Here is a 12,259-nt window from a genome sequence, read left to right as displayed (position 1 = left end):
TTTACGGTGTTTACAGATCCCAGCGTGCTCGCGGGGCGTGTGGGCATGTGAGGACACTCCTCCTCACCAATCAGTGCACAGGGGAGTGTCTGCTCACGCCCCTAGCCCCACTCTGCTCGGTTTGGCTCGCTTCAGCCCCACTCCAAAACCGTGCGAGTTTTGGGTGCTGAGCAGGGCTGAAGTGAGCTGAGTCGTGCTGTTCTGAGGTAGTCGAAACGTGAGCCGTGTCGGGCTGAAGCGAGCTGAAAAAGGGTAGTGGAAAAGGGCCAATAGTGGAGCAATATCAGAAAGGAGTTCGACAGTGTAAAATTGCAAAGAGTTTGAACATATCATCATCTACAGTGCATAATATCATCAAAAGATTCCGAGAATCTGGAAGAATCTCTGTGCGTAAAGGTCAAGGCCGGAAAACCATACTGGGTGCCCGTGATCCTCGGGCCCTTAGACGCCACTGCATCACATACGGCAGATTCTACCATAACAGAGGCCAGTTAAGTCCCATCTCCTTAAATTGCTGAATTGATTATTTTGATCATTCTATTAAGTTTTTCTAGTAGCATTTGGGGTCTTGGACATTCACAGTAAATTTTAGGACAGTAGTCCTGGTAACTAATTAATAAAAGCCTGACATGACAGACATGCTAAATGACAATAGAAACACATCGGTTTCTATCATCAAAATCTGACAAACTAACGTCTACCATCATATTCTGACAGACACTCTAGATGAAAATAGCAACAAAACTGTTTCTTACATTATTAATCTGACAAATTTAGTAATAATATTAAATACCTCATCACTAGAACCAAATAATAAAATAAAATATTGAAATAAAAAAGATAAAATTTATTTTCAAAATTGAAACTCAACAATAATTGTCAGAACAGTGACGATAGACACGACTGTGTCACTCTCGCGGGGAAATAACACATTGAAATGGCCTGTCGGCTGAAAGGGTTGCAAGTGGCTCTGATTTATCTCAACTTACGATAGTTTTCCTCCAGAAAAATTTAAATATGAATGCACAAATATATTCTCAGTGTTTCTATCGTCAAAAATTTCTATCGTCAGGATAGCTGACTGAAAATCTTACCTTGATTTATTTGATGAAATCTAGCTGTCAGAACTCCAAGTCTTGCCCGGAAGTAAATGTCTGCTGTCACAAAAATCATGCGCAGTAGAATTTCCTCTTTGCGTTAGTCAACATGTGCGTGGTGAGGGCTTGAATTTTGCTATCGTCAGGTGCATTAGACTGACAGACTGACGATAGCATTTTTTAAAAATAACTGTGGGCTTCTCTCGTGAACGAAATAGTTTTTTCGCTGTTAATCTATTTCAATTCTATCTGTTGACACCCAAAAATGATAAAGCCTGCTTCCACACGATAACTACCAAAGATCCATAATGGCCGAGTCTATCGTCAGGTCATCTGACAGAAATTCACTGACGATAGCAACAGGGATAATGAAAGGGATTTTTAAAATGGGAGTTATGTCTGTCAGATATGTCAAAGAAATAGAACTTTATTCTTTAAAAATCTTTTATTGATATACTCAGTGTATTTTTAAATGACGTGCTGTTTTAGAAGACCAAATACCATATTTTCAATGTTGAAAATATTACCTCACTGAAAAAAGGACAAGAAAAATTTCTTATTTTGTGGGCAAGTGGTTAATGGATCCAGTTACGATAGAATCTGCCATACAGGCATGCTTCTGTATTGGAAATCACAAAATGGGCTCAGGAATATTTCCAGAGAACATTATCTGTGAACACAATTCACCGTGCCATCCGCCGTTGCCAGCTAAAACTCTATAGTTCAAAGAAGAAGCCGTATCTAAACATGATCCAGAAGCGCAGACGTCTTCTCTGGGCCAAGGCTCATTTAAAATGGACTGTGGCAAAGTGGAAAACTGTTCTGTGGTCAGACGAATCAAAATGTGAAGTTCTTTATGGAAATCAGGGACGCCGTGTCATTTGGACTAAAGAGGAGAAGGACGACCCAAGTTGTTATCAGCGCTCAGTTCAGAAGCCTGCATCTCTGATGGTATGGGGTTGCATTAGTGCGTGTGGCATGGGCAGCTTACACATCTGGAAAGACACCATCAATGCTGAAAGGTATATCCAGGTTCTAGAGCAACATATGCTCCCATCCAGACGACGTCTCTTTCAGGGGAGACCTTGCATTTTCCAACATGACAATGCCAAACCACATACTGCATCAATTACAGCATCATGGCTGCATAGAAGAAGGGTCCGGGTACTGAACTGGCCAGCCTGCAGTCCAGATCTTTCACCCATAGAAAACATTTGGCGCATCATAAAACGGAAGATACGACAAAAAAGACCCAAGACAGTTGAGCAACTAGAATCCTACATTAGACAAGAATGGGTTAACATTCCTATCCCTAAACTTGAGCAACTTGTCTCCTCAGTCCCCAGACGTGTACAGACTGTTGTAAAGAGAAAAGGGGATGTCTCACAGTGGGAAACATGGCCTTGTCCCAACTTTTTTGAGATGTGTTGTTGTCATGAAATTTAAAATCACCTAATTTTTCTCTTTAAATGATACATTTTCTCAGTTTAAACATTTGATATGTCATCTATGTTCTATTCTGAATAAAATATGGAATTTTGAAACTTCCACATCATTGCATTCTGTTTTTATTTACAATTTGTACTTTGTCCCAACTTTTTTGGAATTAGGGTTGGGTATATATATATATATATATATATATATATATATATATATATATATTTATTTGGGGGGCAGCACAGCGGTGTTGTTGTTAGTACTGTCACCTCACAGCAAGAAGGCCCTAAGTTCGAGGCCGAGAGGGCCTTTCTGTGTGGAGTTTGCATGTTCTCCCCGTGTCCGCGTGGGTTTCCTCCGGGTGCTCCGGTTTCCCCCACAGTCCAAAGACATGCAGGTTAGGCTAACTGGTGACTCTAAATTGAGCGTAGGTGTGAATGTGAGTGTGAATGGTTGTCTGTGTCTATGTGTCAGCCCTGTGATGACCTGGTGACTTGTCCAGGGTGTACCCCGCCTTTCACCCGTAGTCAGCTGGGATAGGCTCCAGCTTGCCTGCGACCCTGTACAGGATAAGCGGCTACAGATAATGGATGTGTGTGTGTGTGTGTGTGTATATATATATATATATATATATATATATATGGGCAATTCTTTAGCAGAGAGGCCAAAAATTATGAAATTAAGATTGCCTTAACTTGTCAGCTCAGTGATTTTGCTAAAGTATGGAATCCAAGGCAAACTATTGAAAACCATATTTAAAAGTCACCTCAGTTATAGCAATGTGGCTTCAGAGAAATCTTGGTTTGAATATTAAGAAATGAAAGTTCATTTTTTTCTGACGTGATTCCGTTACTGACTTTTTTTCTTTCCTCATAAAAGATTTTGCCTTCGGAGAAGAAGAAAGAAAGAAACCTTTATTTGTCACATGCACACTTCAAGCACAGTGAAATTCATCTGAAGCAGTGAACATACACGTGCGCGCACACACTCAGAGCAGTGGGCAACCACACCAGAGCGCCCGGGGAGCAGTCAGGGGTTACAGTAGATACCTTGCTCAAGGGCACCCCATGTCAACCTAACTGCATGTCTTTGGACTGTGGGGGAAACCGGAGCACCCGGAGGAAACCCACGCGGACACGGGGAGAACATGCAAACTCTGCACAGAAAGGCCTTCATCGGCCGCTGGGTTCGAACCCGGAACCTTCTTGCTGTGAGGCGATCGTGCTAACCACTACACCGCAGCATTAAACATAATAGGAAGCTGCTAAATGACATGAAACTCATTGCGGATTCCTGAGGAATTTCTCATTAGGCTTTATCACTCAGACTCTTTTTTTTTTTTTTCTCCTCGATAGAAACTCACAAAGTCACTCACAGACCTATCAAATATTCATTATCTAACATCACACTTACTCCATTTCCTCATAAGATAAGAGATAAGCTATAAGCCTGTAATTATTACCAGTGAGTAACAAGTCCTTATGACTCAGTAGCTATTAGGTGCACAATACATGTCAAGTTGAACGTTCTGATGTCGGAGTGATGGCAAAATGATCAATTAGGTTCCATTTATTTCAGTATGACAGAGAACAGAGGGTCATACAAGCAGCTAATTTGCTGGTGTTTCCAGCACAGACAACATCTCTGATCTGTATCTGTTCTCAGGAAAGAGCTGTGAGAGAGATGGACAGCTAGTGAGAGACAGTTCATAAGTGAGGAGCGAGGATATGAGTATCATGTGGCTTCTGTGTAAAAGGCTTGGAGACTGCTGGTAACCACTTAACATTTCTTACAGACAAAGACAAAGGGTGTGAACCAGACGAAAGAAGGAAAAACAGGGATTAGAGGATGCAGTATGTAAGATGTAAAATAAATATGCTAAAAGTATACAATTCGATGAGATTAAACTGTGTTTAACAACACCCAGAAAGGAACGGGGGGGTGAAAAGACAGACAGAGAGAAATGAGATGTAATTTTTGTATTAACAGGTGATGTGGGGGTTGCTGTGCATCTGTTACTCGTTCTGCTTTCCTTTTCCCACTTCTCCATCCTCACCTTTTTAGCCCACTCACACCATCTGGGTGACATTTACTAGATGTTAAATCTTATCAGTGTGCAGTGGTGTATGATATTCATCAGCCTTCATTTAGGATTCGGTATTGGAGCTATAGCTAATGACATGCAAATGAACTCGTGTTGCGTTTTTAACTCTACATTATGTAAAGAACTGATCTGCGTTGAAATCTTCATCTTTTTCAAGAGTAGTAGTAATAAAGAACAAGAACGCTTTTACAGGAGCCTTGCAATGATGTTTACTTGCTTTAATGGTCATAAAGCTGCTGATGTTTAAATATTAACCCACAATAAATGATTTCCGTGTCCTTGTTGACAGCTTGTGAACAGCATTGTTCGTGTTTGACTTGCAAACTGTAGATGAGATACAAAGGATTAGCAGTTCTGCTTCACTGATAACCTGGAAAAAATAATATTTATTACAAAACTGCTTTAGCGCATGTATTTTGGATTGAACGAACTCCAGCCTCTCCCTTCATAAATCCCAAGACAGTGATTGCATACTAGAGTTGCTTACTTTTTTTTTTTTCTCTTCATTCCTGGCTCCATCCCATCCCATCCCATCCTCCCTCTCTCTCTTTGCCCCTTAATGAAACTTTAAACATGACCACTTGGCTCCCATTAGAGTCTATGGGCCCCTTGGAGGTACAGTACATGAATAATTGAATATGGCTCCAGAGGAAGCATCCATGAGTCTTATCTTACAGAGGTTTATGTCCAGGATGACATTCATAAACAATTAGGCTCCTAATGTCAAAGAACCATAATGTATACTGTATATAAACATTTAGTCTTATTGATGATTTATATTCGTCCAGAGTCTTAAAAAAATACCCAAATACAGTAAGCCAAAGTAAGCTTTGAGGAATCTTCTACATTTCAATTTTGTATGAAAAATTGGGAAGCAGGACAAGCGATTATCTGATTATCAAAATATGCATAATTCATTAATCTTTAGTAACTGCTTTCGTCTGGTCAGGATCATGGTGAATCTGGAGCTGATCCTGGGAACACTGAGCATAAGCTGGGAGCGTTCATCCTGGACAGGACACAAGTTTCATTCACACTAAAGGGAAATTTAGACGAGCCTATCCTTCTACCAGTATGTTTTTGGGACTTGGGTGGAAACCAGAGAACCCAGGGTGAAAAAAAAACACATAGAAATGAATAATATTTTATTAATTAATTTCAGGTACATCAAGTAATATCTCTGCTGTGTTTAGAAGCGGTTTGTGTATGTATCTGCTAATCTCAGCAAGTCAAGTTTTAGTAAAGACAATTCAGTTATAAAATAATTGAATTTTTTTTTCCCCCAGTTTCGGTCTGTTTCCATAAAAGTGCATTAATGGTAGCCAAAGCTGAGCGCAAAAAAAAAAAAAAACCAGCGAATGAAAAGTTGAAGAAAACTTTGTAAGGTCGAGTTCCTGATAAAACACCACAGTTGTGCACTACCATCTAGTGGCAACATGAGATGATGCAAAAGCATACATCATCTGATATTCCCCTCAAATTCAAAAGCTTCACAGAAAAATTGAAAATAATATGAAAAGTACTCTCAAGACACCAATTCTCCTCACTTTCCTCTCAGAAGGCTTGGTAACAAAAAACCTGTTTTTTTTGTTTTGTTTTGTTTTGTTTTTAAATTAAAATCATATGAGGGCAGCACGGTGGTGTAGTGGTTAGCGCTGTCGCCTCACAGCAAGAAGGTCCGGGTTCGAGCCCCGTGGCCGGCGAGGGCCTTTCTGTGCAGAGTTTGCATGTTCTCCCCGTGTCCGCGTGGGTTTCCTCCGGGTGCTCCGGTTTCCCCCACAGTCCAAAGACATGCAGGTTAGGCTAACTGGTGACTCTAAATTGACCGTAGGTGTGAATGGTTGTCTGTGTCTATGTGTCAGCCCTGTGATGACCTGGCGACTTGTCCAGGGTGTACCCCGCCTTTCGCCCGTAGTCAGCTGGGATAGGCTCCAGCTTGCCTGCGACCCTGTAGAAGGATAAAGCGGCTAGAGATGATGAGATGAGATCATATGAGGGCGGCACGGTGGTGTAGTGGTTAGCGCTGTCGCCTCACAGCAAGAAGGTCCGGGTTCGAGCCCCGTGGCCGGCGAGGGCCTTTCTGTGCAGAGTTTGCATGTTCTCCCCGTGTCCGCGTGGGTTTCCTCTGGGTGCTCCGGTTTCCCCCACAGTCCAAAGACATGCAGGTTAGGTTAACTGGTGACTCTAAATTGACCGTAAGTGTGAATGTGAGTGTGAATGGTTGTCGGTGTCTATGTGTCAGCCCTGTGATGACCTGGCGACTTGTCCAGGGTGTACCCCGCCTTTCGCCCGTAGTCAGCTGGGATAGGCTCCAGCTTGCCTGCGACCCTGTAGAACAGGATAAAGTGGCTAGAGATGATGAGATGAGAAAATCATATGAAATTACAGTGTCACAATGTGCAGTTCCTACCTTTTATCCTTTCATATCTGACTTGTCGCATGTGCAGGTACTTCATTTCTTTTTTCATTTGTTTTTATCTATATTATAGAACATGATGGAAATATAATTACACAGTACCAGTCAAAAGTTTGGATATATTTGGACTCATTTCATAGTTTTTTTGTTTGTTTGTTTGTTTGTTTGTATTTTGACTATTTTCTACATTGTGGAACAATATTGAAGACATCAAAACTATGAAATAACATGGAACATGTATGGAAATATGTGGTAAACATTATAGAGGCACTGGCTAAAAGCAGAGCTCCTGATGAGTGTATGAGCAAAATATTAGCAAGAGCAGAAAATGAACCTGAATAGAACAATAATAATAGAGCATATGAACCATCGAATTGTTTAGTGTAGTATATTTCATGTCAATAAATTGCTGTGACAGTGATACCAATAATGAGATATGCATTGCAGTTATGAATATATATTTATTCCTTTCTTTGACACCGCATGCCATGCGCCAGAAACGACACCATGACATTTATTATGGTGTGACTCTGCTGGGTGCCTGGTGGACAGCAGTGAACCAGCGCTTTCACTTTACATCATTACTATATAGTTACAACCGAATATCAAACTTGATATGTCAAACAGTTTTCTATTACATCTTTCACATCCACGCGCATTGGAACTCAGAGTGTAGCCAAACTATAAAGCGCACGTACACCATTAGGACTAATTAGCATGCACCTGTTCCTGATTTGAGCTCAATCACAGCGCATACATATAAGGATTCTCAGTAACACACAGGCTTTGTGAAAGCCTTGTATTTTGTATCACTTTTCAGGTTTTGATCCTGTTTGTGTTTTTGGTCTTTGAGTATTGTATTACCTCTGATATCCTGTCTGTGCCTCACTGGACCACTGCCTGTTCTTTGACTCTGCCTTTGTCTACGTTTTGGATCTGTTTGCTAGCGTGCTTTCAATAAAACTCTTCCTGCACTTACATCCATCTATCACCCTGACATGACAGAAACTGTCAGTTGTCCAACAAGCTAGTGGAGTAATAAAACTGTTTTAACTAGTTTTATATGAAACTATCATGAATATTTTCCATAAAATGTGTTAGTAAATAATCCCACGTTATTTTTAAAAAGCAAATTAAAAATAAGCACTGGATTAAAAAAAACATCTATCTTATGTCAATAAAGATACAAATTTTGTCGTCAAGTGTTAGATACGTTGCCTTGCACTTACGATCAGGTTCCCTGTGGTGGTGCACGTACGTCATTCGTACATACGGACGTTATACGGTCAAGCCATCAAAAATCAGGTTGATGCATTACCATATTCTCTTAAGTATGGGGTTCCACTTCATGCATAAAATAGTGTTACAAAAAAAAGTTTCATATTTTATATTCTTCAACGTAGTCAGTGTTTACCTTGATCACGCTTTGCACACTATTGGCATTATCTTAACCGGCTTCATGAGGTAGTCACCTGGAAGGCTTTTCAGTTAACAGATGTGCCTCGTCAAAAGTTAATTAGTGCAATTTCTTTCCTTCTTAATGCATTTGAGACCAAACAGTAAATAGGAAATAATAAAAATACAGTAAATAGCCCTATTCCACAACTGTAGTAATCTACAGTGGTGCTTGAAAGTTTGTGAACCTTTTAGAATTTTCTATATTTCTGCATAAATATGACCTAATACATCATCAGATTTTCATACAAGTCCTAAAAGTAGATAAAGAGAACCCAATTAAACAAATGAGACAAAAATATTATACTTGGTCATTTATTTATTGAGGAAAATGGTCCAATATTACATATCTGTGAGTGGCAAAAGTATGTGAACGTCTAGGATTAGCACTTAATTTGAAGGTGAGATTAGAGTCAGGTGTTTTCAATCAATGGGATGACAATCAGGTGTGAGTGGGCACCCTGTTTTATTTAAAGAACAGGGATCTATCAAAGTCTGATCTTCACAACACGTTTGTGGAAGTGTGTCATGGCACGAACAAAGGAGATTTCTGAGGACCTCAGAAAAAGCGTTGTTGATGCTCATCAGGCTGGAAAAGGTTACAAAACCATTTCTAAAGAGTTTGGACTCCACCAATCCACAGTCAGACAGATTGTGTACAAATGGAGGAAATTCAAGACCATTGTTACCCTCCCCAGGAGTGGTCGACCAACAAAGATCACTCCAAGAGCAAGGTGTGTAATAGGCGGCGAGGTCACAAAGGACCCCAGAGTAACTTCTAAGCAACCGAAGGCCTCTCTCACATTGGCTAATGTTAATGTTCATGAGTCCACCATCAGGAGAACACTGAACAACAATGGTGTGCATGGCAGGGTTGCAAGGAGAAAGCCACTGCTCTCCAAAAAGAACATTGCTGCTCGTCTGCAGTTTGCTAAAGATCACGTGGACAAGCCAGAAGGCTATTGGAAAAATGTTTTGTGGATGGATGAGACCAAAATAGAACTTTTTGGTTTAAATGAGAAGCGTTGTGTTTGGAGAAAGGAAAACACTGCATTCCAGCATAAGAACCTTATCCCATCTGTGAAACATGGTGGTGGTGGTATCATGGTTTGGGCCTGTTTTGCTGCATCTGGGCCAGGACGGCTTGCCATCATTGATGGAACAATGAATTCTGAATTATACCAGCGAATTCTAAAGGAAAATGTCAGGACATCTGTCCATGAACTGAATCTCAAGAGAAGGTGGGTCATGCAGCAAGACAACGACCCTAAGCACACAAGTCGTTCTACCAAAGAATGGTTAAAGAAGAATAAAGTTAATGTTTTTGGAATGGCCTAGTCAAAGTCCTGACCTTAATCCAATCGAAATGTTGTGGAAGGACCTGAAGCGAGCAGTTCATGTGAGGAAACCCACCAACATCCCAGAGTTGAAGCTGTTCTGTACGGAGGAATGGGCTAAAATTCCTCCAAGCCGGTGTGCAGGACTGATCAACAGTTACCGCAAACGTTTAGTTGCAGTTATTGCTGCACAAGGGGGTCACACCAGATACTGAAAGCAAAGGTTCACATACTTTTGCCACTCCCAGATATGTAATATTGGATCATTTTCCTCAATAAATAAATGACCAAGTATAATATTTTTGTCTCATTTGTTTAACTGGGTTCTCTTTATCTACTTTTCAGACTTTTGTGAAAATCTGATGATGTTTTGGGTAGGAATATAGAAAATTCTAAAGGGTTCACAAACTTTCAAACACCACTGTATATTATGTCAAGAACCGCTCAACTAAGTAAAGAGCAATGACAGTCCATCAGTACTTTGACATGAAGTGTCTTTTAATTCATAAAAAATAAGGAAAAAACACTGAATTAGAAGGTGTGTCCAGATTTTTGAGTGGTACTGTAGTTATACCTGATCTGAATTCCATTATCAAAAATTTTTTATGAAAAGATAATAATAAATGCAGAAACACTTTTGAGCATAGTTCTTTCTCTCTCTTGCTCGATCTCTCTGTAGATGACCTGATGCTAGGGGCTGAGATGGACCTGCAGCTCGTGGAGAACAGTGTCATCGCTGTGGAGAACGCTCTGAAGGCATGGCTTCATGACCAAACAGGAGAAAGAGAGCACCTTCAGCTGCTGTTACCTGCACCCGTACAAACAAACAGTCCAAAATCCTCTCCAGCTCCTGGTGATTCATATTACACACAGTAACTGTGCCTGGTGACTGTCATATACAATTTGTTAAAAGTCTAAGGAGATAGAAAATGTGTATGTAGGCACTGAAGTAGATAAGTGTGTGTGTGGCTGTAGTGTGTATAAAGTGTGATATGCAGGAAAGGCTTGTGAGCCCCGCTCTTCTCCCCTACATGCCTGATCTTGGAGCCAAAACTGAGAGCATACGGGACTTCCCTCCAGCTAGCAAGAGCCCGTCCAGTCAGAAGTCAGGGCCACAGCGACTCCGAGTCATCAAGTACAGCTTCATTACAGATAAGATGGCTGCTGTAACCGTGTCAGTGAAATGATAATGGTTCTGCCTGAGGCATGCGCACAGCCAGTGATGTTTTCTGTCATGAACAAGGCCTTTCATACAGCTCTTTCAACAGATCAAACACACACACCATGTCCATGTCTGCACTGTCAGCAACACTCGACAACAGAATCTGAATTGCCTGTTCATTCATTACCAGTTCTAAAAGACTTATTTTGCAAAACTGAATGCAGATTTTTTTTAAATTTGGAAAATGGCAAATGTAGAGGTACATGCTTAACAGTATGCCTTTTTTTCCCCAATTACATGCACCTTTAGACACTGTGAGGACACGTAACTGTCAGTCATTCAAGAAATTCAACAGTATTAAGTGTGACCTTTGGGGAGAAAAAAAAAAGTTGAAACGTTGACAAGGCGACAGTGAAAAACAGATAGTGAGACTAAAGGAGCAGCCCGAAAGAGATAGATGCAAAAATTAATGGATTATGCAAAAACAGCATCTGTTTCATGTTGAACATGGCCATGAGTCATGCTCTAATGTGGTGTGGAACATCTAGACAGAGACTTCTGTGTCTGTCGTAAGCACACACGCAGACAGACACACTGCCATGCATTGTGGAAGCTTGTAGATTTTGCATACATTTTGCATGCCCATGAGGTCATTGATTTCAGGGAATTTTAGAGAGACAGTGAGAGCATTCTCACCTTGTTATGCTGCGAAGGGAAAAAAATAATCACGGTTTCATTTTCCCTCCTTTTTTGCTTTCTGTCATCTCAGTTTCACTCTCACTCTCTCCTTCCACCCACTTGAGTAATGATCAGGATGTTGCTTTAGTCTTTTCTTTTTCGTTGTACGGTTTACTCATTCAGTTTACATCCAGCACTTACGTACTATGAAGCCATGCATTAGAAGTACTTGACATTTAAGAAGCATTAGTACATTGTTTCTTGATTTATATACGAATTTTGAGTCTGTAAATATGTGTGTGTGTGTGTGTGTGTGTGTCAGAGCTTTGCGTGCAGAAGGAGTGTGTCAGTCTGTTCTGTATGGCCTTCCACTAGTCATCAGACCTACAACTTGCTGGCAGCTGGACTGGGAAGAGATGGAGAGCAACCATCAGACTTTCCACGCTCTCTGCCACACACTTCGCGTCAGTGAAGAATCTGTCTGAACATGTGTGAAGTGGAAAAAATTTCAGATTCATAATATAAGAACAGAATCCTATCGATTGCAATATATGACATTAGAGTAAGAGTGAA

The 12,259-nt window shown here is 40.7% G+C and overlaps 1 protein-coding gene across 1 annotated transcript in view; it reads left to right on the top strand.

The window, feature by feature from the left end:
- Positions 1 to 12,259, top strand: part of m1ap (meiosis 1 associated protein) — a 66,003-nt gene that overhangs the window by 35,135 nt on the left and 18,609 nt on the right. Inside the window, exons 5-7 of the mRNA XM_060919557.1 lie at positions 10,526 to 10,699; positions 10,822 to 10,981; positions 12,009 to 12,150. Coding sequence (XP_060775540.1) covers positions 10,526 to 10,699; positions 10,822 to 10,981; positions 12,009 to 12,150 — 476 coding nt within the window. The remainder of the gene's footprint in view (positions 1 to 10,525; positions 10,700 to 10,821; positions 10,982 to 12,008; positions 12,151 to 12,259) is intronic.

Source organism: Neoarius graeffei, chromosome 1 (assembly GCF_027579695.1).
Source record: "Neoarius graeffei isolate fNeoGra1 chromosome 1, fNeoGra1.pri, whole genome shotgun sequence".
Taxonomy (NCBI): Eukaryota; Metazoa; Chordata; class Actinopteri; order Siluriformes; family Ariidae; genus Neoarius; species Neoarius graeffei.
The sequence above is the reverse complement of the archived record's forward strand: the minus strand, read 5'-3'. Positions and strand labels throughout refer to the sequence as shown.